Genomic DNA, 27,254 nt, shown 5'->3' with positions numbered 1-27,254 from the left:
TCCCATCATTTGGTTTGAGAGTTGACTCTTTCGACCCCCAACCACGCAGCGATACTTGGAATCGATGGTTTCGAGGTGTCTTAAATCTGATAACCTCCAGGAGATCGTGTTGTCTCAGTTATTAGTATTTAACCCTTCCACTCTCCTAGACAAGTAGATCAGCCAGTTAGCCGTGGATGGGGCTACGTCACATGTGTCAAAGTCGAGGCCCGGGGGCCAGATCCGGCCCTCCGGGTAATTCTATCCGGCCCTCCATGTTTTTATTTTACTGTTAGTAATGGCCCGATGTTATCTTCCAACTTGTATAATTTTGACAAAGAAATATTTTTATAGAGAGTAAAATATTGAAAGTTATTTAAGGTTTAAGTTGATTTATTCTGGAATATTATTCCTGCTTTTTATTATCCATAATTATGGTAAAAAGTTACAATTTTTTTTAAAGTTTAAAAAATTGTCATTCTGCTAGCTTCTTGGAGTATTTTGGTATTTTTTAGCTAATAATTCCACTACATGCTAGCTGTTTTGGCTAATTTAGGCTTTTTTTTAAGTTTTTAGGCTATTTTGGGGTTTAGCTAGCATTTCAGCTACATGCTAGTCATTTTGGCTAATTTAGGCTCTTTTCCGTTTTTAAGGCTATTTTGAAGTATAGATATTTTTTCAGCTACATGCTAGCAGTTTTGCTTAAACTGCTTTTTTTTAAAGCATTTTAGGCTAATTTGTCATTTAATTGATATTTTAGCTGGCTATCAGCTTTAACATTTTCACCTATCAGCTTCAGTGATTTCAGTTATTAATTTCAGCATCTTCAGCTATCAGCTCTAGCATCTTCCATAGTCAAATTCAGCTTACAGCATTCACACTAGCATTATTCCCGGTAATGCTATACATCTTGTTCATAATTATGTTAAAAAGTTATGATTTTAAAAATGTAGTTTTAGAGTGTTCAATAAATGTTTATCCTGCTCAACCTAAAGTGTGTTTTGGATTTTGGCCCATTGTGCGATTGAGTTTGACACCCCTAGGCTAAGTGACGCCTATCTTTCACCATTTTCCTAGTTATACCACCCAAACGGGGCAACATTGAGATCGGCATATCACAGCGATCCGCTTGGTAAGTCTCAGCAGACCAAATGAGGTTAGCACCTTCACCCACTGTGAGGGCTTTAGAGGAGCCATCCTGATCCTCATTAACCATTCCTAGAGCTTCGGAATTGGATCCTGGGCCATGATGCCCTACCCTGGATCCACATTTACATCCAAATAAGTAACCAACTCCCCTAGATGGATTGGTACACCATCTAGTTCCTAGGGTTCACAGCCGTTCACCATGCCATTGTCAATGAAAAACCCATGGCACTTCCTGGGCTGAACCCTCAGCCAAGTCAGCTGATAAAACAACTCCAGGACCTTCAGACTCCTCCCCAACCCTCCGCCAGGGAGATGATGTTATTTCCATCCCAACAGAATCCTTGACCCTTTCTCCAATGCCTGGATCAGGGGGCCCATCAGTGTGTGACTGTAAAGGACTTCAGGCCTTCAAGGAAGGTAGAAAAGTCCTATACATCCATTTTCTTGACCGCTTCGTCCCTTTCGGGGTCGCGGGGGTGCCGGAGCCTATCCCGGCTACTGAAGGGCGAAGGCGGGGTACACCCTGGACAGGTCGCCAGTCTGTCTCAGGGCCTCAATCACACACACATTCACTCTAACATTCACATCTGGGGCAATTTAGAGTCACCAATTAACCTATGAAGCATGTTTTTTTTTGGACGGTGGGAGGAAGCCGGAGTCCCCGGTGAAAACCCACGCATGCACGGGGAGAACATGCAAACTCCACACAGAAAGGTCCCAGCCGGGAGTCGAACCGGGGCCTTCTCGCTGTGAGGCGAGAGCGCTAACCACTGCGCCACCGTGCAGCCCAAGTCCTATACAAGTAAACGTAATTTCCCTTATTACTATTTTAGAAATTCACCTGGGCGGGATTGTTGGCACGGCACAAACCCGGTTCCTCTTCCCATCATCCATCAGTTTATATGTCTTCCCACTAGTTTACCGCTCAGCTGCAGTTCTGTAGGTGTAAATGTCTCGTTGATGCCAGAGTTCAGAGGAGAATGTCCAGACTGGTTCCAGCTGATAGAAAACAACCAAGGTCGGCAGAAGAGTTTCTCTGAACACAGAACAACCTTGAGGCAGATGGGCTACAGCAGCAGAACAACACTCTGGGTATCACTCCTGTCAGCTAAGAACAGGAAACTGAGGCTACAACTCACACATGATCACCAAAACTGGACAACAGAAGATGGAAAAACGTCTGTTCTGACAAGCTTCCATTCATATGGTAGAGTGTTGGGAACAACAACACGAAAGCATGGATCCATCCTGCCTTCTATTAAAAGTACAGGCTGCTGGTAGTAGTGTCATGGTGTGAGGGATATTTTCTTAGCACACTTTAGCCTCCTTAGTACCAATTGAGCATCAATACAACTCCTGACCATGTCCATCCCTTTATGACTACAGTGTACTACCTTCTGATGGCTAGAATAACACGCCATGCCATGAACTGAATCATCTCAGACTGGTTTCTTGAACATGACAGTGTTTTTACAGGACTCTAGTGGCCTCCACAGTCACCAGAACCCAATAGATCACCTTTGGGATGTGGTGGAATGGTAGATCGTCATCATGGATGTTCAGCCAACAAATCTGTAGCAACTGTGTGATTCTATCATGTCAACATGGACCAAACTCTCTGAGGAATAATTCCAGTACTTTGTTGAATGTGGTACGTCCTGCTGCTACTGCTGGACTCTTTTCCATCCAGTCCTTTATTGGCACCTGCTGGCTATTTAAGTCAGAGGAGGCCACACCAAGACAGGCAGCTGAGAAACTGGGTGGGGTTTAGTTGGTGTGGTGCCGGTTGGAATTGGCCTCTTTTACCCTCTTTGTCCTCAGCAGTCTTAGACTACTGGGTTTTGTTATTTTAGTTTGGGACCTTGGTAGTCTTGATTTGTGGGCTTTTTTTGTTTTCTTTACGTAGTTTTGGTTAAGCACCCCCTAGCTGCTGACTCCAATGGTCAACATGGCCGGGTCACCAGTCTCCCTGACTTATTTTATGTTTGGCCAAGGTTCAAATTCCCTTTGTTTTGTCTTTTTGTTGTACCCAACACACTAATTGTTTTTCCCTTTTGCTTTTCAGGATAGTTTCTTTGTTTGCCTGATTTAATAAACGGTGTTCATTTTTCTCACTGGTGTCCAGTTTTTGTTATAGTCCCACTTTTTTGGTTTTCCTCCTAGACTTGAGTCAGATCTTCCCATTGGGGCCGTAACACTATCCCATCAAGGATTAAGGCAAGAGGGGGTCCAACACCAAACTAGTGAGAGTAGATTGTTAAAAAACGATTTCTCTATATCTTGTCTTACCTTGCCCATTCACAGGGACACCAATCAGAGCAACTTTTGTCATTTTCTCACTTAAAGGGGCCATACCATGATTGTCTTAAACCTTTCAGAGTAAACTATATTATCACATATTACCTTCAAAACACTAAAAAACACAAATTATTTATGAAAATCCAAAACGAAAAACCATGAATCACAAAACGCCAGACATTTTTTTCCCTCATTGACAAAATCAAATGGTTGTAAGAGACATTCATCTCTATGTCTACACCAAGGGTGACCTCCAGTGGCTTTCACTGCAACAAACATTCACACGACAAAAAACACAAATTGCCCAATGCTGTTTTGTGGGGGATATAAATGCCAACATTTATGCAATATGAATCGGAACTATCTACATTGTAATAGAAGCGATTTGTGATGTTTTATGCTGAATCTGTCAACATTTTGGGGGCAAATATTACATCTAAAATCATCTGTATTTGGCACAGACACATTAACCAGTAAACCGGTTTTTTTCCACGTCCAAAAACAAACCATATCTACCAAAACTGCTTCATGCATCACCAGATCTGAATGAAAACTATGTCCAGCCCTCTCTCGGCTGCTGCCGACAAAGATTTCCCTTCCAGTTCACACTGAAGAATCTTTAATCAGCCATGAAAAGTGTGGTGGGGGGAAACAGTGGGAGGGGGTCAAGGGAGGAGTCTGGCGTTGACTTTCACATCCATTCAGGCAGATCTGCATCTGCGTTCGGCTGCAGGAGAGGGAGATGAGGGAAGAAAGGGCAGATCGGGCTGCGTAGGCGCGCGTGCCGCTGGAGCTGCCACATCCTGACTGCGAGAAATGCGCAGCCGACGTGAACGGCTTGCAGATTCGGAAGAAGAAGAAGAAGAAGAAGAAGTGCAGGGGAGGAGGAGGAGGAGGAGGAGTGGTCGAACGCGCCCCTAGATCGACGCAGCCAAGGCTTGGAAGAGTGTCCGATCCCCCTGAAGTTGCGTCGATGCGCCGCCGCCTGTGATCGCTGCACGGGGCTGCGGACGCGCAGCTTTGCGCCAGCCGAGACGCCGATTCCCGCCCGAGGATTGCACAAGCCCCAAAATGTCATCGCAGGCGAAAGTCAAGAAGGACAAAGAGATCATCGCCGAGTATGAGACCCAAGTGAAAGGTTGGTGAGACGCAGGCCCGCGCGTGGAGACACCATTGCGTAACTTTGTCACCTCATCCAGATCTCAGTGGAACTGCACGGTTCTCACCTTTTGTTATTATTTTTTTACGCAGTTGTTATGCTTCTGCTTCATTTATTGGTTGCAAACAGTAACTTGACAGAACCAGTTTGCCTGCAGCTGCATGTGTGGCCATGCAAACCTCACATTTGCTTCCAGACGCAGCTCTGGATCATTTCTGGAATGCTTCCTCCAGCATGTAAATAAAAGGCTCCTTGAAATAAAAGAGGATTAAATACCTTGAAAAAGGTCACACAGCCAACAGTTCACAAAGTGCATTAAAAATGCATGCTGTCCGTATGAATTATGGACCATGAAAGGATTTCTCTGTCTCGGGTAAATATGTGACTTTATGAACCAGCCAGAGAGGAAAACGTCAGGAACGCAGTCCTGAACCAGACAAGCAGGCTGTGCAGGGCTGACCTGTCTTTTATTGTTAGTCCAGCCCAAATGCATCCATTCCTACACCGGGGCTTTGAAGTAAAGACCCAGCACGAGGAACTTTTTGTGTTAGACCGTATAATAGTTGCAAAGTGTTGCTAAGTGTTGAATCCTTTAATAGTACGACTGGGTATCAACATTGTGGATATTCATAAAAGCTTGAATCCATTCGATTCTAATTTTTTTTTTTAATTCTTCAATTCAATTTTGAGTGAATTACACATTAATAATCTAATATGTTTTTAAAAATATATTTAAATAAATCTGATCCAGTTCACATTCTGTAAAATATATTAGTGAAATAATGAGATTGTTAATATCATATAGTGTTACAAGCAGAAGTTCTAACAAAAATGTTCAGATCATTAACATTGTAAACATTGTTCTGCTTCTCCTGGAGGCGTTTCAGTTTGACCACTAGGTGGCGATCGCGCTACAGCATTACCCCTTATTCCAGAAGAATAAGAAAGTGTGAGCCAAGAACGATGTTTTAGACCACAAATAGATACTTTAAAAACTATTTCCTTAAAAGACCTTAGACAATTCATGCCTGTGAGTTTATAAAGATGTTCATTTAGTTAGCAATAGATGTTTAGGTTGACCGAGTGTTAGCATTAGCCTTCCTATGGGAAATTCTATTAAACGTTAGCATCAAGCTAACAGACTTTATATTTTTTATGAATCGATTATTGATCTATTAAGCTAAAATCGATTGAAATCGATTAGTTGATTTTGTTGAACCAGCCCTATTTAATAGTACAATCTTTCATTAAAAAAAATGCTGCAATATATATGTATATTTACTTTAAATTAAAAATTGTACCTAATATCACTGCAGCTTTTTGGTAACTTGAATTTATTTATTTAAAAATATTCAAAATACAAAGCCACATCATTTTATTTTTTATTGACTAAATACCAAAAAAATTAGGAGTGTGTTCATTAATTCAATTAATTAATCTACCTACATTGATCTAGGCTTATTTGATCAATAATCGATAATCCATAAAAGTAGAGATTGATTTAGCACATAAAGCTAACGCTAGCTTGATGCTAATATTTAATGGGATTTCCCATAGGACGGCTAATGCTAACACTCGGTCAATGTAAACATACATTATAGATTATTAATGTATTTCTAAACAAATGTGTTTAAATGTGTAAACCGTGTAAATTCAAGATTAATTAAGTTGAGTGGATAGAAAGAATTGGAAAAAATCAGAATAAAATCTTTCCAGGCTCTGGTGAGTCGAATCGAATCGATTTGGGGAATTATTATTAATACCCAGCCCTAAAAAATGTCCGTGTGGGCGTGTTATTGCGTTATTATGGGGTATATTGACAAATAATTACTCAATAGAAACATATCATCAAACATTACATATAAATGGACCCCTGTAAACATGTTGTTTAGTTCTTCAACTGTTCTAATTAACATTAACTCAGATTTCTATTTATTTGTCATCTTAAAGTGTATTTATCTGTAGTTTTAAGATCAAATTAAGATTTGACTTCATTTTAGAATCACACCTTAGTTGCACAAATAATCAAGTTTTCTTGGACTGTTTTCCATTTAATATTAATAGTTCTTTAAGGGAAAAGTCAGAAGATTAGCATCATTTTTTTAAAAAGTGAGCTACACACCACTAGATGTACATGGAATGTGGAAGGTCTTAAAAGCATCAATCTTAATTAATTCATCTTTTTTACCCTTAAGTCTCAATCCGATCATTTTTTTTATCTTAAAAGTGTTTCTAGTGGTCTTTTAATTATGATTATGCTGTTTTTAGGAAAAATCAAAAATCTTGTTTAGGACATATTTTGTGCAGTGCTCCAGGAGTTCATCAGAAATTTGCCTCTGAGTTCTGCTGTTGGCGCGGAAGTAATCCTCCACTGATATCCCATCATCCCTTTGTTTACACTCCCTTCCGCTAGCTTACATTCTCTTATAACACCCAAGCTAACATTAGCGATGCAACAAAAAAGACGAACAATATTGGAGTTATCAGCAGTGAAGCTTTGAAAACCAGCTAAAACACGGAGAACCAAGATCGATTTATCTGCAATTGGATTCATTAGAATGGAGCGAAACTGGAAGCTTGTGGCTTGATGTGATAGCTACACACCTTTATGGTTTTTCTAATTTTCTAATGACATTTCTCTGTTTACTCCTGATTCACAATGATTTGATTAGAGAAATACTCAGAAACATGATTTTTTTTAACTTAATTTTCTTGTACATTTCCATCATCATGAGAAAAATCCCTCAAAAACATATTAAAAACACAATTTTCATTGAAGTGGGTCTTTAAGCTTCATAAAAAAACAGAAATATTTTGATTGAATATAAAATGTGTTTTGTTTCTATGTAGTTCTTATTATTTTTGTGCGTTTTACTCATGTAAAGGGTTTAAGCTAGTTGTAGAAGGAAGCCTTTCCGTTAAGAAAGAGACTAATTGCTGAGTCATGGGACTCTAACCTCTTTTCTGTGAAGATGATTTGCATTTTTTTCATAAACTGAACCAAACTCAAAGATATTTCTTCAAAGCCGCTGGTTGACGTGGGAAGAAAATAACATATGCTAGCTGTTATGCTAGCTGCTATGCTAATGATACGTCTAGAGTTGCTAATTCAACAAGCAGGCGGACATTGAAGGATCTGGAGAAGTCTCCCATGTGCTGTGAAAACATGCTAAGCTCCACAGAACGGTTGGATTTCTACATTCTTACTGAGGTGTCAAATAAACAAACCTTTCTAGAGAAAACAAAATGTTAGTTTTAGATATCCTAGCAAAGACTGTTTTTTTTTTGTAAAACTACGTATGAAATCTAGATTCCAGGAACTTGTAAGCAAGTTTCTGGAATGAAAAGAATGATGAGTATTCAGCAGGTGAAGGTGTGGTGGGAAATTTCCTTGTCAGTCTGGGTTTCCTCTCCACTCGGATAGCACTTTGGGTTGGAGGGAGCCATCATCGCTCCATCTCTCTGCCGGGTTTCAGGAAAAGCTTTTAAGCTGACATTGTAAGCTCATTTGCTAACGGGGCTCCGGTCTCTTTGGTGCAGTGAGATCTTTACTCTGACACGGGCCTCCAATAATGTGGAGCTGCTGACTGCTCAACCTTTTAATCAAATGGAAGCCATGCGTTTTCCACTTTTGTTTACTTGCCATTTTATTCAGGGTTGGACTGTCCAAATTTAAAGAATTGCAGGGATTTATTTGATCACATAACAGATTCTTTAGTGGCACATTACACTAATATCTGTTGAGTGTTTTGTTTACCAGGTATCTCCCTTGTAAAAACAACAATTCAGCAATATTAGGAAAGCGCGCCTCACTGTGTATCCGGCTGTTTTTATTTACCTTTAACCCCTTAATGCCTGAATTTATTTCTAACTATGAAATAATAATATTAGTTTTTGCTTTACAGGGAAAATCCAAAATTTACCCCTACAACTCTTTTCTACCCTACATTTAGCCCTCCAAGTGGAGACTTATGGAAAAAAAGCAGCTATATAACACTTTTGTAGTGCTGTCTGAATCTAATATTCCAAAATTGAGTGCACTAGAAATTTCCCAGAAGTCTTTGCAAAAAACTAGCATTCATCATCGTTTACTACATTAGCGAATATAGACCACAATGCATTGCGGTCAAACAATTTTGATACAATCACATACTGTAAAATGTATCAGTGAAAGAATGAGATTGTTAATATCATACAAAGTTCCATCAGAAATGTTCAAATCATTAACATTGTAAACATTGTTCTGCTTCTCCTGGAGGGTTATTCAGTTTGGCCACTAGGTGGCGATCACGCTATAGCAGTACACTTTTCTAAAGAAGAATAAGCGAAGTATTAGCAAAAGTGTTTTAGATCATAAATTGTTACTTTAAAAAAATGTTTTTTCAAAAGAGTTTTTAAAATTAATGTCTTTTAGTTTATAAAGATGTTCATTTAGTCACCAATGTATGTTTATGTCGACCAAGCGTTAGCATTAGCCGTCCTATGTGAAATTCCATTAAACGTTAGCATGAAGCTAGCAGAGTTTAGCTCTATGTGCCAAATCGATCTCTATTTTTATGGATCAGTTCTTGATCTGTTTAGCTTAGATCAATTCAAATCGATTAATCGCGCCCTCAAGCTACCAGTATAAATGAAGGTTCAACCAATCAATTTGATCAACCCAGCCCTACTAAATAGATGTTGAATTTAGGTATTTTTAGAGCCGAAGTCGTCTGTCACATATTTGCAACAACAGGCATTAAGGGGTTAAACTTTTTTTAAAAAAATACTGAAATATGATCTGCTTCATATTTAACATATTGCATTCAATATTATTCTAATCTTTTGCCTACTGTCTTCTATTTTAATGATCTGTTTTTCATTCCAAGTCTTTCTGCTTTTTGTGCTAATTTTTCCAAAGTTTTGACACCAGAACATTTAAAAAAAGCATAATTTCTCAACATAAAATACTTTAAATTGGATTTGGGGAAAGAGTGATTATGGAGAATATGTTGCTGATGTTTTTCCTATTATATCAGATTTATTTGATGCCATGCCTAATATAGTGATATTTCTAAAATACTAGTAAGATGTCTCACCATGCTCTCTGCAGATGTGTGCTCACACATATCTCTGCTGGGATTCATCATGAAGCAGGAATGCTTTGGCAGATACTGGTTTGAAATTTCAGTGCCGCCCTGAACCTCTGAAACAAAACCTTTTTTTTCCCTCTCCTCCGAGTATCTTTGTAATCTGCACGATTCAGTTTCCTCGCTCACACATGCATGCTCCCAGTGGAAGTTTCTAAAATGTGGAGCGAAAACGGCATGAAGTTGGGCCCACCAGGAAGTTTCCTGTTCATGCTGTGATTTCACCGACACTGATGGCTGTCTTTGTTTCAGAAGTTCCTTCGGTGCAGCAAAGGAGAAAATGTGAAGTCAGACAGAAAGACATGAAAGGCGTCCCGCTGCCTTTGCTGCATGTAGGAGACAAGCGCTCATGGAGCATAGCATTAATCTGGACAAAATTATGTCAACGTGTCGTTCTGGGTTAAGGCGCATGGTCCCAACAGACACTCTCAGCCCCTGCTACTGGTCACCACCATGCACGGCTACTTTGAACAGTTGCTGACTTTTGATCTTAACTGTAGAGAAACATCTGAACTAAGGAGAAGTGGTTCACACAGGATGATAAACGTCTCACTTAAACATTCTGAGTTTGACTAAATATAGAAGTAAGGCAGGGCCTTTTGGCGACTTAGTCACTTAGTTTTTGTTTATCTGCTTTTACACAATGGTTTTATCTGCTGGCTGAGATGCTTTGAAAACCATGACTTTAGAATAGAGTACTTTTGAAGTGTACTATATGTATACTGGTACTAAGTCTATACTAAAAGTGAGGCAATATACTTTTATATACTGTAAACTAAAATGTTCCAAAATAATCTAAGAAAGTATTCAGTTAGTATACCTAATACACTACATGTACACTGATTAACTGACCAAAAATCGATCCACGACGTCCAAGCCAGAACTTCAACCACTGTGACTCAGAGATAAATACCTGGTACTGAACAGTACAGGTGAAGTTTTTTAGATTCCTTGTTTTTCTTCAAGAAAATTAAGTCTAAATTAAACATGTAAAAAGAAAAAAAAATAACAAGTATTCCTGTCAAATCCATTCACATTTTAGTTTTATGAAGTAGGCTGTTTTTCCACATCAAAATAATACAAAGGGAACATTATTAGAACATTACTGTATGGTAATGTAGGGCTGCCACAAACGACCATTTAAATAGTCGACTTATCAGCGATTGTTTTTTTTAGATTAGTCGACTAATCGGGTCGCGTTTGTTAGTCATCGAATATTTCAATAGACGACACTGTCGTGACTGATTGACTAGGCTAGTCGACTATTTCAATAGGTGACATCGTCGTGATGGACTATTAAACTAGTCATTGACTAGTTTAATAGTCGACATAGTCACAACCAATTGATTGTTAGATTAGTTGTCGACTATTTCAATAGACGACATTGTTGTGACTGACCCACTAGTAAACTAGTCGACTATTTCAATAGATAACATTGTCGTGACTGATCGACTAGGCTAGTTGACTATTTCAATAGATGACATTGTCGTCTCTGATTGACTAGTAAACTAGTCACCGACTATTTCAATAGATGAAATTGTCGTGACTGATTGAATAGTAAACTAGTCGACTATTTCAATAGGTGACATCGTCGTGATGATGTCGACATAGTCACAACCAATTGATTGTTAGATTAGTTGTCGACTATTTCAATAGACGACATTGTCGTGACTGATTGAATAGTAAACTAGTCGACTATTTCAATAGACGACATTGTCGTGACTGATCGACAAGTAAACTAGTCAACTATTTCAATAGATGACATTGTAGTGATGGACTATTAAACTAGTCATTGACTATTTTTTAATGGTCGACATAGTCGCGAACAAATTGATTGTTAAATTAGTTGTCAACTGTTTCAATAGACGACATTGTCTTGACTGATCAACTATTATGTTGGTCGTTGACTCTTTTACTAGTTGGTATTGTCGTGACTGATCAACTAATTTAATAATCGAGTGGTCACGACTATATTAACTATTAAAATAATTGACGACTATTCTAATAGTGGACATAGTTATGAAGAATAGACTATTAAATCAGTCGGTTACTATGTTAATGGTCGACATAATCGTGACTAATCGACTAATCGTGCCGCCCTAGTACCATGTCTCTATACAAATTGATTATAATTGATTTACTTCATTTTGAAGCAGTTTATAATGGTATAGGTGGATTCGTTTAACAGCTTGACTCAGACAGATCAATCTGATTGGATCATAGAATTATAAATCAATGTATTGATGAATTGTTAAACCTCTACATATAAAATAAACTGTGTGCTACTTTTTTCTAAGAGTAATCTCAGAACCTAAGTGTCCTTGCTATGACTTTTTAAAGCATATCTCTTCAAGATATGTAAATGTTTGCTTAAAAACACAAAGTCCAAATGATCTTTTGATCCTTTCTGTAACTCTTTGGATTTGGTGGATCTAGTGTGTTAGGAGACTGAAGATTCTGCTGCACGTTTCATCATCTGAAGTATGAGAAATGGCTCCACATTTTTTTTTCTTGGTGTTTAATTTCAAACTGCTTTGCAGCGTCTGCGTAACTATGCATCGCCCTGCAAAGGCTTGAATCATTCATCGAATGTAGCACAGTATTGCTCAGTCCCTAGTAACAGTTTAGGCTCTAAAAATAGCAGACACACATGAGGCCACGTGCAAAAAATGTGAGTGCATTTGATGCTTTTCTTGCAAATGTAAGAAGAGAGATCCATTTAGATTCGCTCTTCATGTTGTTTGCTCGCTCTTTGACTCGGCCACTGTGGAATTAAAATGATTTAAGTCACAGAGGCCCACTAATTGCTATGTTCCCTAGTTTGTTTTAGTCCAAAAGCACAGCGCTGTTCCCTCTCTTTGAGTTTTATTGCAGCCTCATTCATCATCGCAGGCTGTTTGCTGTGTATTTTGAAGCAAAGTAAGTTGCCCTTGTCCTTGGCCATTATGCTAAACAGCCTGACTCCACTGCTGTGACTGTTAGAGCAGGAACTGGCCCGCTCTCATTGAAATGCCTCCAGAGGCATGTAACCAGGCAACTGGGCAAGTGTAGGGGCCATGAGGGGTAGATCACTGCATCTCCACATATTGATGGAATACATATTTACTTTGTCTTGCTCAATCCTTCCTGGCAACACGCAGATGCAGAGGAAGTGATCTCTTTAATCCATGCGGAAACGAACAAAAGAGCTTCTCTCAAAGGGACATTTTTTCCCACTGAAACATCCTTTTCAAATTCATGTTGCAGCAGTCGTCCATAGTGGAATCATTAGTCATCTTAGTGTTTCTCAATTGGTTCCCTAAGATCTTGTGTTGAGAGGAACTTTGTTTTAAATCCCCTTGTGCACGTCTGTGTGTTCAGTCCACACATGCCAGTTTAATGGCGCTTTTGCCTGGTGCAATAAATGCTGCTTAAGCTGCAGCGGCTCGGCATGTGGGAGGCGGCTCTGCAGACTGTTGTGTATGATGATTCGGGGTAATTGTGTTGTGGAGAAATGATTTAATGGTTTTGTCACTTAGCAATTTTTTTATAACAAAATGAGCTAAAACAAACAGTAGAAGAAGCTACAAATACTGTGGTATTTATGTGGTTTTATTTGATAGGTTGATTCACTCTGAAACATGTTTATACCAGATTTCTGACTGTATATAAGAACTGGATAGGGTGACCCCTCCCCCCTCACATTATAAACAGGAAGTACCTGCTGGTTCAAAAAACTTCTATTGAAAAAAATAAAAAAAAGTACTCCGTCATTATATTTGTCAGAATAACCATTCTGGTCTAAAAACTTCTTTAAAGGGTAACCAAACCCTAAATTCACTTTTTTGGGCTGTTGACATCTATAAATGGGGCTTTAAAAGTGCTGTATGTTGCTCACAGCCAAATGTTTGACAAATTGAAATAAAACTGTTTAATTTTTCAAATTATAGTCAAAAAACGCCTGTGTGCTGCCCCCTACAGGTTGAGTCGATGCATTACAGTTGAAGTTTGTGATTGGTCAAACCAGTTTCAGGAGTCTGACATCATGATCCGCAGCTCCAGTAATGATAACAGTCCAGCCCCCAAGCCCCGCCCCTCTGACTGGATTTTCACACTTCGGCTGTGGGTGGAGTCAGCCTCCAACTTCCTGGTTTGGTTACCCTTTAACCTGTTCTTGCTAATCCTAATTTTTTTTCATAATATTTTTATTGAGTTATTCAAGTTATAAAGTGACCAATCAGGTGCCTCTATAAAAGTAGGTGGCCTTGCATTGAAAGTTTAAAGCGTTTGAATTACTAATTCTCCTAAACTTGTTTTCGGTGAAAGGGGTGTGGCCTTCTATCAAGCTCACTTCCGATTGGAGAGAGTGGTTGCCATTGACTGACACATTTGCAATACGGCGACGGACATATCTCGGAAAAACTGCAACTTCATTTGGTTGGAACTGGAAGCCATTTTCTATGGGTGGTGTCTCACAGGCTCGGTCCAGCTCTTTTATACAGTCAGTGGCTACAATTCTTAGCAAATTTAAATCTAAATCTAACGGCAACGTGAGCTAACCATGTGTTCTTTGTGAAAAATTTGAAAAGGTTTTGTTCATGAGGTCTTTTTGCTTGATATATTCACCTATGAAATATCAAGTTAATAATTAGATCTGGTTTTTCTTCATAATTTGGAAAATAAAGGGAATTTTACTATTTATCATAATATCTTTAAATGGAAAATTCTTCATCAATCCAAGTATCTTTCCATAAAATATGGTCAAAACTATGTAAAATCAACTTGGTCAGACTTTTTTTAAATCAAACTTTCCCTCTTTAAATGCTTTCTTTAGTTTTTTTTACCCTTTTTTTCTCTTAAATGTGTTTGTATGATTTTTTTTTCTGACAAATAAAAAAAGCAAGAATGTACATTTTAGCAAATATGTCTGTACATGTACTTTTGTTTACTCTCCCTGAACAAAACATTTTTTTTTCTTATGTAATAACCAGAAACTGTGATATACCAGACCTCAAATGCAAAAAAAACATAAAATTATTGCTATGTCACGATCAAAAGGATGTTTTTGTTTGTTTTTGTCCCTTTAAAAAAGGGCCTGTTCAGCAAAATGCATTCAAAGAAGCTGACCTATTTAGTATTTTCCGTGCTGTCTGCTGCAATCATCAGACATGCATCTCATACTGTATGCACGTGTGCTGTCCCAGCATGCAGATACCCCCACACTATCTCACATTTCAACACACACACGCGTTATCATGCAGACATCAAGCAAATTCACTTTGGCGTTTAGTTCCCCCCCAGTCATAATGGCTTTGTTCTTTTATCAGGAAGTCCACATTTCCATGTTTGTGCTTCATTCTGTAAGGTTGTGTTCTCCCCACATTTATTTTGCTGACGATGGTCTCTCCCGTTGACGCGCAGAGATCCGTAACCAGCTGGTGGAGCAGTTCCGATGTCTGGAGCAGCAGTCCGAGTCCCGGCTGCAGCTGCTGCAAGACCTGCAGGAGTTCCTGCGTCGCAAGGCCGAGCTGCAGCTGGAGTATTCCAAGGGCCTGGACAAGCTCGCCGAGCGCTACTCGGCCAAGATCCGCACCTCCAGAGAACACCAGCACTTCAAGTAAGCACTGTGTCAAACGTGTCGGACGGATAAACAACTATTACACATGTGTCACGCTGATCACCAGGAAAACAGAGGGAGGATAATAGGCGAGAGCGGGAGGAGGGATGAAAGCAGAAGAAGTGACCTGAAATGAAGCCAGGCCAAGGAAGCTTGTGGCTTCAGGCTGCTGTGTTCCTCCCAACTAGGTCAGACTCTTTATCCAGCCCCTTCCTGGCTGTCATTTCAGCTCCGTTTTCAAACAGCTGCAGCCCAAATACCTTTTATTTCCTTTGTTTTCCCCAAAATTCAATCAGATAAAAGGACAAAAATCTTGACACACAAAGGAAAGGGGATATTTCTGAGGTAGAATTCTTTTGTTGTGTGTGAGAGTTCAGTGGACATAGAAACAAACAATCCTTGAAGCTTTTATTAAAACATTTTTAAAATAACCTGCAGCACTTATTTCCATGTAATAAACATTAAAATATCAAGTAAATTATTTTTAATATGATATTTTTTCTATAAAAGCATTAATAAAGTACATTAAATAAAATACAGTAAAGCCCTTTATCTTTTGATCTATTGTAAAGCGTTCCCAATGATCTTTTAATTATTAATATGCTGTTTTTAGCCAGACGTAAAGTTTGGTATGGGGTCAAATCAGGATCAGCTTAAAGTGAATGAAAAACAAGATTAAAAAAAAAAAATGAAGATTTGAAAGCAGATTTAAACTTGAAAATACTTAATAAAAACTTGAAGGAATTTTCGAAAATCAGCTCAGCAGCGAAAACCTGAAAAATCTGAATTGAAACTGAAAACTGAGAACTGAAAGCAGAGAAGGAAAAACAAAAAAAAGGAAAGTTGAAAGTAAAAATATTTTTTTTCAAACTTCAAATGTACATTTTGTTCAAATTTTCAATATTTCTTTCAATTTTTCAATATAATTTTTTCAAATGTTCAATCTTATTTTTTTGAATCTTCAATAATTCCTTTAAGTTTACAACATTTAAAACTGCTATCAAATTTTCTACCTTTTTTTTCAAAATTTTCAACAATTCCTTCAAGTTTTCAATATGTATTTTCGAGTTAAAAACTCTTTTCAAATTTTTATTTTTTTTTTCAAATTGACCCCATAGTTTTGAGCCAGATTCCAGTTCAGACGCTCATGAATCAATCTACAATGATTTAAATAAAAATAATACTCAGAAATGATATTTTATTTTTAGTTTTCTTATCCGTCCACCATCAACCAAAAAAACATGTTAAAATCACCAAAAACATTTTTTTTATTGGAGTGGGTCTTTAAAAATAAATGAAACAAAAATATTTCTGCAGTGAGTTCTACCAGAATTTCTTATAATTCAAATAAATGAACTGTCAGTCATGTGAGTCTCAAAATTAAATGTGTTCTATGAATAGTCGCCCTGAATTATCCCTTAAAAATATGACATATTTATGGAGAGTACCCAGCTGTCTAGTTGGTGGGATGATGCTCTTCTTTCACACGAGTGACTCAGACCAAAATACCAAGCAGGGCAGCTCTTTCTGTCTCTCCTGCCATCTTTCTTTCTGTCTTTCTGGACATTTTGACATAAGGTGTCAAAGTAAAGAACTCCCAATACTGAGAGGCAGTAAATGAAGAAGGGAGTCCTTTCTTACAGGGGGACTTCTGCAAAAACCTCACACTGGATTAGCTCTTCGTGCATTCCGCTGGCCCAGATTCCTCTTCACATTCTATCTCACCATTAAAGTGTCCTCAAAATCCACACTAATAGCTGTAGACAGCATCTGAGTGGCTGCTCTATACTCTTTCTGCTACTGCTATTTCTATACTGTCCTAATTTATTTCATATTTTTAACAATATTTATTCACATGTAGCAGATCAGGCCCATAAACAAATGCTGTCATTTTTGTTGGCTGTCAAAATAAAAGCTGCAATTTTGTCTTATCTAAATGGGAGGTTCAGCACAAATGAGCTGCAAAACTTGAAATTAATTTTTATAGGATTTGTTTATTTGTTTGAGATAGTTCAAAGGTAAAAGCAAATAAAAGTTTGCAACTGCATATTAGCAACTTACTATATCTTAAATCCCTAAACTAAAAAAATATAGTCTATAGTGCAGGACTATCTAGCATCCTGGATTTCAAAAGCAATTCGGATATCAAGCTCATTACTTTTTTTTTTTTTTTTACAGCAAATATGACATCACAAAGTAAAAAACCTAATAAAAATGAGCATTTAACAATGACTATTTATGAATTTGTGTTCTGATAACAGACATGTGGATAGATTAAAAAAAAAGTAAATTTTCACCAAAATTCTTCAAATGTGATGCATTGTGGTCTATGTTTACCAATCACGTGAGCATTGATGCACACTGCTTTTTCGCAGAGACTTCTGGGAAATATCTAGGGCACTCAATTTTGGTAATTTGGACAGCTCTACAAACACTTTGGTTCACTAAGAAGTGAATAGTGAAGGTAAATGTGATAAAAAGTTAAGCTAATATTATTTTATTCAGAGAAAGTGGCTGAGAAATATGTTTGTTTGAGTTCATCCTCCATTAGCTTTAGTGCTACCACAAATTAGCACGTCACCAAAGTCTAAAACAACGGAGAGCAAAAAGTTCCCAGGAATATTTTAGCTGTTTTTTTAGACATTTGTCTTGTTCTGACACACCTGGAGATTAATTTATGAAAGAAAGAAAGAAAGTCCTATCTGTCTCATCAGTTGCATTTAGCTTGTTAGCATTTTACTGTCTGCCTTTTCAAGCTAGCTCTATTGTTACTCATCGAAATAGCTAGTTAGCAATTTAGTAAGGGTCAATATGGAAGGAATTTGGACTCAACTGATGTTTTGAAACCTAAAATGCGAAAAAAAAGTTAAGCTAATATTATTTTATTTAGATAACATGGCTAAGAAGCATTAGAGTTCATCACTGCTTTGGCTTTAAGATGCTAGCACAAATTAGCTTGTCACCAAAGTCTAAAACAATGGAGAAGAAGTTTGCCTAGAATATTTCAGCTGTTTGTCTTGACATTTGTCTTGTTCTGACACACCCAGAGATTAATGTATATATATATATATATTTAAAAAAAATGCTATCCGTCCCATCACATCCTGTGGAGTTGCATTTAGCTTGTTAGCATTTTACTGTCTGCCTTTTCAAGCTAGCTCTCTTGTTACTCATCGAAATAGCTAGTTAGCAATTTAGCAAGGGTCACTATGGAAGGAATTTGGACTCAACTGATGTTCTGAAACCTAAAATGCAAAAAAAGGTTAAGCTAATATTATTTTATTTAGATAATGTGGCTAAGAAGCATAAGAGTTCATCACTACTTTGGCTTTAAGATGCTAGCACAATTAGCATGTCACCAAAGTCTAAAACAATGAAGAGGAAGAAGTTCCCTAGAATATTTCAGCTGTTTGTCTTGACATTTGTCTTGTTCTGACACACCCAGAGATTAATGTATATATATATATATATATAAATGCTATCCGTCCCATCACATCCTGTGGAGTTGCATTCAGCTTGTTAGCATTTTACTGTCTGCCTTTTCAAGCTAGCTCTATTGTTACTCATCGAAATAGCTAGTTAGCAATTTAGCAAGGGTCAATATGGAAGGAATTTGGACTCAACTGATGTTCCGAAACCTAAAATGCAAAAAAAAGTTAAGCTAATATTATTTTATTTAGATAACGTAGGTAAGAAGCAATAGAGTTCATCACTACTTTGGCTTTAAGATGCTAGCACAAATTAGCTTGTCACCAAAGTCTAAAACAATGGAGAAGAAGTTTGCCTAGAATATTTCAGCTGTTTGTCTTGACATTTGTCTTGTTCTGACACACCCAGAAATTATTTTTTTTTTAAATGCTAACTTTCCCATCACATCCTGTGGAGGTAAACTTGACTTGTTTTCATCTGTCTGGCTTTTCAAGCTAGCTCTATTCTTACTCATCGAAATAGCCAGTTAGCAAGGGTCCAAATAGTACAAATTATTTAATGACATTTCCCTTTGTACATTTTGTCTTTTCTGTGTGATCTCCTAAACCAGTTTACTTCGTACACATAAGCTTAATTCAAACTCCAGGCTTAATATCTGGGTGTGTTTGGTATTCTTTTCAGCAGATGTTTTCATACCTGAACTGTCTGGTTTTGGTCTGACTAACACTGGTATTAAAATGTTCTTCACAGTAAGCTAACAGTCTGACTAAATGAATGAAGAGATGGATTTTAGCCTCAAGTTATATGATTTAATTCTGAGTAAAACAGACTTTACATGGCAAGTTGACAAGGATAAGTCGTATAAACTATTTTGGGAATCAATGCAAAGGATCGGAAATCCCTCAGTGAAACAGGTACATTCTGTTATTGGATTTAAGGAAATTAGAATAAGCAACTCAAATGATTATGTCCAGGCATAAGACTATATGACAAATGATGACGTTTGTGTATTCTCAATCGAAGTGGAAGTGAGATTCATCTGCATGGAGACATTCTCGTATGGATACTAGATACCCACACATGAGTGCTCTAATCATGAGTCAGTGGCTGCTCTGTAAAAACAATCTTTGTGTTCTTATGTGAAATAAATGTTTATGAATATGTGGGACATTTGTGTAGCCTGTTAACAGACTGGGGTTTCTAATACTACTGTGTGCTGCTTAAAAATTGGTTTTTACCTCATTTTTTTGTTAACACTTTTAAATAAAAATAGACAATTATCTGATTAAACCAATTATCTTTCTATTTCTCAATTTAATTCTACATTTTGTGCAAATCTTCATGGGATTGGGTGTGAAATGTAACTTCTTTATTTCTCTAAAGGGCCTATTTCATGCTATTTTTCAGCCTTTAGAGTAAATGATAAACATACATATGATTATATATTACATTTGCTTCACCAAAGAGCAAATTATTTAGGAAATATCAGTTATCCGACTTTTGCTGACCACCGTTATCTCCGTACAGAAAGTGGATGTGTGTGTGTTAGCCTGGGGACTCTACCTGGAAGGGGCTGTTCTCACTGTGACATCACAATGTGAGGGCCCGCTCCTTTTCATTAGTTGGAAGGGGCTGGTGCTCAGAGAGCAGGGTATAGAGAAATGCTCACAAATACATCAGTGGAGGAAAATACCACTTTAGGATTGTTTTTGTGAGAAATTAACATTATAAAACACTCAAAAAAGTTGATTTTGCATGGTATAGACCAGAGGTCTGCAACCTGCGGCTCCAGATCCACCTGTGGGTCTTTCATCTCTCCATGGTGGCTCCTTGGCCAAACATAAAATAAGTTAGGGAGACTTGACCCAGTCATGTCGACTGTCAGAGTCAGCAGCTCCCTGATAATGGCTGCCTGACCAAAACTACATATAGAAAACAAATAAACAAAGCCCGAAAACTAAGACTACCAACCCCAAACTAAAATAACCAAACCCAGAAGGGTAAGACTGCTGAGGACAAAGAGGGAAAAAGAACAAAAAAAGTTGTTTGAGCTTTTGTCAAATGTAAAAAAAAAATCACATTTTCAGAGATGCTTTGCTTTTGTTCGTGCCAAAAACAGACAGAATTAATGTTTATTTTTTAAAAAAAAGTCATGTATGCAAATCCAAATTCCCTAAAGGCTAAAGTACGACTATATGACTCCTTGAAGGTTTTGATCAGTAGAAAATGAGTCCAAATGGTTCTTCTACTGTTAAAAGTTGCTGATCCCTAGTTTAGGCCCTTTAACCAATCAATTACCAGTGGTTAATATAACTGGAAACTTCATACTTAAACGATGAATTTAAATCCAATTTTCCATCAATTTTATGATTAAACAGATCACTTCTATTTTTTAACTCAGCTGGTGGTCAAAAACATCTAAATGTCTTCTTCTGGCGTAAAGGTTGAAAACCAGCGGAGGACAAACAAACTCTTTGGTGTGCCGGTAATTGAACTCACATGCCTCCTTAAGCAAGAAGGCAGCCGGCGTGCCTTTTGTGCATCTGTGTTGACGTGTTTTGCAGTGGAGTGTGTGAGGAGCTGACTAATGTTTCGCTGATTTCTGCTCCGGCCTCTTGATATGTAAACCGCTGCCGGTGCTACAGCTGTTATAAATGGTAGAACGGGGATGTTTCTTGTGCCTGTTTGCCACATGGGGCACATGCGAGGCGTTCGCTGCCCACATGCTAACAAAGTCTTCTCCCTCATTGTTTCAGGAAAGATCAGAATCTCCTCTCCACTGTGAACTGCTGGTATTTGGTCTTGGACCAGACCCGGCGAGAGAGCAGAGACCACGCAACTCTCAGCGACATCTACAACAACAACGTCATTGTCCGCCTGGCGCATGTTGGAGAGGATGTCCTCAGACTGTTCAAAAAGGTCAGAACCCCAATGAGAAAGACGATTTAATATGCGCAGTCGCACAATTTGTCCGTTCAGACTGCATGACTAAACGGGAACTTTGGTGACACACTGGCAGTAATGTGCAATTATAATGTGAAATGGTCAAAAGTGGTCAAATAGGACATTTTTAAAGATGCTGATAATGTCCTTTACTGAATGGAATCAAATAAAAAAAAACAAATCAAGGTAAGATTCGGTAACCAAATATCTGCAAATGATAAACTAATGTTGGAGTTGACGAATATTATCAATTTGGAACAAAGTGAGCTTAAGTAAAGCAGCAGTTGAGTTTTGGTAGAGTCGGTCTACTCAAAAAAATTTAAATTTTCCATTGTGACAAATATATTATGTACTGCGTTTTCTGGAATATAATCACACTGGATTATAATGCCTGGTTAACAACAGAAACACTGTGAAGCGGCGTGGACTGGAGGCCACGCCCCTTCGGTGACCCGGTTAACATATGGTGTAGTTCACACCAGATGCGAAGCACCACGGTGTTACTACTGGGTTGGTGTTGTGGAAAACTGTGGAATAAAGTATATAAATATTAGAATTATGGTATTAATTAGAAGTTTGTGTTCAGTATTTGTCAGATTGCTCAGAAAATGTTCCTACTGTCTTGATGTGGTAAATTAGAGCACTCTGAACCTGATTTTAGTTTATTTCTTATACATTAAAAAAAAAAAATAACCTGTCGGTGGTGTCAAAGTAAAGATTAAGGTCTTTTATAATAATAATAATAACAAACATGTAATAAAAAACATAATTAAGATATCTTTTTAGTGTTTTTTTTTATTTTTTACTGCTCCAAAATGTCAAAAACTTAAAGAAAATACCTCAAAACGATGATTTTAACAGCAATTATTAGGTGTAAAAAAATTAAAATTGAATAAATAGATTACTTAATTACAGGTCACGATTAATTAATCGCATAGAAATGTGATCGTATGACAGAATAATGATAAAATCATAAGTGTCAATTCATGGTGTAATAAATAATCAATCAGTAGCTGCATATTCAGGATGACTTCTCCTTTTTTTGTTATTATCTACATAGTATGTGTGACATCTAAAAACTACACGTTAATTGCTAATTGTAAATGAAAATGAATCTTTACTTCCACCTTTTGATGTAAAAAAAATCCCATCAACCATAAATTATGAGCTGCTGAAAACATTTCCACTTCCGACGAGAGATCCTCAATTTATAACAATAGCTGGATCTTCAAAAGCAAGCTTTCATTCCTGTGCGAACTCAGCTGGCAACGCTTTCTGTTTCCATGAAAGCCTAACGAGAAGCAGCTCTGGGAGAGTCCCAACACTCCCGGATCACCATTCCCAGCCTTCCTAAACAGAGAATATCTGCAGCAAATGGAAGATTATTACATCATGTAAAAGGAAGAACTGCTTTTTGTGAGATTAGTTATCAATAAATAAAGAAAATCCTCTCCTTTTGGTGCTAGGAGCTGGTTCATCTGCACTGCAGTCTCGGTGCTAACGAGTCGCACATGCAGTGACTGGAATGAATAACCTCTGGCACTTGTTAAGATGGACCCATGCCCATTAGGTTGGAATAAAACAGTTTTTCTCCTCTCATGAGACACAGGATTTAGCCTTGTTACGTTAAATTAAAATGATTCCAACCTAATGCATGATAAATCTTTGGACCAGAAGTGGTAAATCTAAAAAAAACAGGAGTACTGGAAACATTTCATTGTGTCTGAAAGTGTTTGGCGAAACACTCGTCCCATTATTCTGTGTCTGACTGCACCATGTGAAATGTTCTGCAGTGACTGTGCGGTTCTATTTTTGCCTCCCTGCTCTCTTTGGCTTTTCTATTAGATCTTTTCAGCTGCACAGTAATGACAGAATCTGAACGCCTGCTGACAACCTTCACTTACAGATGAAAGCTTTTGCGTTGCTATTAAAGTTTTCCTACTAGCAGAGGCAGAAGTAAAAATGTCTAAAACTTTGTGTTTGTCATGCTTGTTTTCCAGAGTAAAGACATCGGCGTGCAGATGCACGAGGAGTTAGTGAAGGTCACCAATGAACTTTACACAGTGAGTTCTTCTCTGGCTTTTGTTGCTTCACAGGTTTAGGGTGTGAGCTGGCCTTATCAGTTGAGCAACCTTTCAATGTGTCGTTTCTTCCTTCTGCTGAGGCTCTGAAAAGACAACATTTTATACTTTATTCCTGTAAATTCCTGCGATATTTGAGGGAGACAGCGGCTTGTTCCAGCCTAGACTCTGCAGTCTGCCTGCAGAGGAGCCTCAAGTAAAGCTGTAGTGTTGACATACTGATGTTCTCATATTTTTGCTATTTAAATAAACTATATTTCAAATAAATACTTTTGAAATTATATGTGTTTTTGCAGCTATAAATGAACATGTAAGAGGTGAGTATCGTCAATCATTTTCAGGATCGACTCGAATCACCAGATTCCGATTTTTTTTTCGATCCACTCAATTCAAAAACACGGTTTACATTAATTATCTATCTATATATATATATATTTTGAAGATTTTCATGTTAATCTCATACAGTTCACATACTATAAAATGTATTAGTGAAATTTTATTGAAATTCTCCCGATGACATTTTTTTAATTTAAAAAAACATTCCCAGTAGTATTTTAATTGTGATTATAAAGTTTTCAACCAAAATCCCACAAACTAAATGTCTAAAAAAGTCATTTTTCATGTTGATCTGAAGCCTCTGTTTCCAAAATCTTCTCTGAGGGGGCGTGGCTTTTGGAGCTGAGTAGCTCCGCCCCTGATCCCGCCCCTATCTGACTATCATAGCTCTGTGTCTTCACTGCTGCTACATAAAAATCTCCATCAATATCAGTAATGTCCAGCCGTACGGTTCTGATCCGGATGGACAAGGAAGTGAAGATCTTCATGGACCAAACTTCCATCAAAACCTGATTCTTTCTCCTTCCAGAAAGACTCGGAAATGCATAAACAAAATTTTTTTGTTGTCTTTTGTAAGAAAAATGCCACAAATAAATGTTAAAAACTCTAAAAACAGGATGTTCATCGGAGGAGACTTTAATATCAGACAGTGTTACATGGATTCTTAAACGGAGAAGCTCCAACGATTGTTCTGCTTCTCCTGGAGGACGTTTCAGTTTGACCACTAGGTGGCAATCACGGTATAGCATTACACCTTATTCCAGAAGAAGAAAGTATGAGTAAAAAATGTGTTTTAGACCACAAAATATTCTTAAAAGAGTTTGAGTAATTAATGTTTGTGAGTTTATAAAGATGTTAATTTAGTCAGCAATGTATGTTTAGGTCGACTGAGCGTTAGCATTAGCCGTCCTATAGGAAGCTATACATTAGCATCAAGCTAGCGGACTTTAGCTTTATGCGGTAGATCGATCTCTATTTTTATGAATTGATTATTGATCTATTAAGCTTAGATCAATTCATCAATTTTATCAACTCATCCCTATAAACCAGGGAATGAAATTTGCTTTAATTCAGATTAAAGAACCAATCCAATTAAAATTGGTATTTTTAACATGTTGTGGCATTTTTATGATGATATTTAAGGAAAATTCATTTAAAATGCACATTTTTCATTATTTTTTTGTGATTCAAATTGTTGTGAATCAGGAGCAGACAAAAAAATACTGTTGGAAAAACACTTGAGGAAATATGCTGGGCGTGCACCAATCAGCGAGGAGAAGAGGGGTCGGGGTGCAACCCAACGGCCCCGCCCACAACACAAATTCCTAATAAACTCCTGCCGCTCTACAGAAACTATGTCCTAAAAACGACAGTTTTAAACATTTTGGCTAAAAATGCCATAATTATAATTAAAAGACCACAGGGGACGCTTTGAAAATCAATCAAAAGATGACTTTAAGTAAAAAATATGAAACAAAACTTACAAAATGTGAAGCACATGAAATCCAAACTAGATTTGAAACAGACACAACAGCAGCCGTAAGGTTTCATGTAGCATCACACAGCTCCAGTAACAGGACTCCTACTCTGATATTGATTTTGCCCGTCTTGGATTTATGCATTATTAAAAAGCTGTTTGCAGCTGCAATAGAGAGTGGTGCACGATTCTTTGGGGTTGTGATGGAAAAACTTCTAAAAGCTAAATCTTTAAAAATAATTGTGTTATTTTTCTGCCATCTGTAAGCGATGCTGCTTCCACAAGACTGGATGTTTCTCTGCAAACTTAACATGGAAAATATGTTTTTTCGCTGTCACTTTGTTACCTTCCTCCCTGATCGATCTCAGTGTCCGTTTTGTCCAGGTTGCTAGGAAACTGAAATTTCAGAACAAAGTAATGGTGAAGCAGATGTGTAATGCGGCTGAAAAATGTCAGTGGAATTACTGCTGCTCCTACGAGCACAATGACTTGGCTCCACTCCCTTTTCATGGAACATCAGGGCGTCCAGTTAGTTCTTATGAAACAGTTCAAAACTCTCTGAAAGGTTTTTGTTTTTTAACATCCGTTTATTTCAGTGATCCACGTGTTAAAGTAATTATCTATAAGGTCTTTTTTCCTGGCTGAGGCCAAAGGGCTCAATTATGTGTTTTTACAGCAACTTATTTGTAGTTAATTATTAAAAACGTGTTTTAAATATAACCAATAAGGTTGGCAAACTCTAAAATTGTTAATAATCCAAATTAAAAAAGGAAAAATTTAGAATTAAATGTTGTTTTGAGTCTTAGCAAATCACTAATAGCTCAAAAGATGCAAAAAAAGTAGAAAATTAGACTAATTAGTGTTTGTTGGTGTCATTATTTTCAATCCCCATTAGGGATTTTATGCTAGCATGTTCATTACTCACCAAACTTCTGTTTATTAATGCTTTGATTTCTTCAAATTTTCATGTGATGTTTCAGTAGGTTCTCCTTTGAGCTGAACTACATTCGTTTTATTCCAAATTTTGATCGTTTTGGTTCAAAACAAATGATTGGATTTGCTTTTTTTCCACATTAAAGTAGGAAAACACAAAATAATGCTCTTTATCTGTGTTCTATAATATTTGTTCACTATTTAGTATGTGATTATAGCAAATACTAGAATACCTTTTCCAGCAAAATTATCTCATTCACTATAATTTTTTGGCATTTTGATGATTTTTAATAATGATTTTTTAACTGCAAGTGTACATTTTGTAAAAGCAATGACTTTTTTTTTATTTTATTTTATTATTATTATTATTAACGGCCCAGTGTTATCTTGCTAACATATTGGAGCAAAGCTATGATTATGGATGCTGAGAGATCAGTTAGAACATGAGTCAAAGTCAAGGCCCGGGGGCCGGATCTGGCCCTCCAGATTATTTTATTTTGTTATTATTATTAACGGACCAATGTTTTCTTGTACTGGTAACATATTGAAGCAACACTATAATTATGGATGTTGAGAGATCAGATATAATCTGATATATCTGACGTAACCAGATAAAATACTGAAGAGAGAACAAAGAAAACTGAATGATTTTAACTGTTTTTTATGGAAGTTTTTCTGGGCCATAATTCTAAGTTTTATGCATTTTTCAATTGACAATTCAATTTGCAAATTCATCATGCAATTT

At 37.3% G+C, this 27,254-nt stretch overlaps 1 protein-coding gene across 3 annotated transcripts in view; it reads left to right on the top strand.

The window, feature by feature from the left end:
• The first annotated feature begins 4,111 nt into the window (after nucleotides 1-4,111).
• The window catches only part of LOC112144783 (SLIT-ROBO Rho GTPase-activating protein 3), a 45,849-nt gene continuing 22,706 nt past the window's right edge, over nucleotides 4,112-27,254 (top strand). The window contains exons 1-4 of one of the 3 annotated variants that reach the window (XM_024269556.2): nucleotides 4,112-4,564; nucleotides 15,115-15,310; nucleotides 21,496-21,658; nucleotides 23,683-23,745. In XM_024269556.2, coding sequence (XP_024125324.1) covers nucleotides 4,498-4,564; nucleotides 15,115-15,310; nucleotides 21,496-21,658; nucleotides 23,683-23,745 — 489 coding nt within the window. In that variant the 5' untranslated portion in view covers nucleotides 4,112-4,497. Of the gene's footprint in view, nucleotides 4,565-15,114; nucleotides 15,311-17,671; nucleotides 17,775-21,495; nucleotides 21,659-23,682; nucleotides 23,746-27,254 lie in introns of those variants that run through there. The other 2 variants (XM_024269557.2, XM_024269558.1) reach the window with 2 other exon arrangements.

The sequence above is a fragment of the Oryzias melastigma genome, linkage group LG5 (assembly GCF_002922805.2).
Source record: "Oryzias melastigma strain HK-1 linkage group LG5, ASM292280v2, whole genome shotgun sequence".
In the NCBI taxonomy this organism is placed as follows: Eukaryota; Metazoa; Chordata; class Actinopteri; order Beloniformes; family Adrianichthyidae; genus Oryzias; species Oryzias melastigma.
The sequence above is the reverse complement of the archived record's forward strand: the minus strand, read 5'-3'. Positions and strand labels throughout refer to the sequence as shown.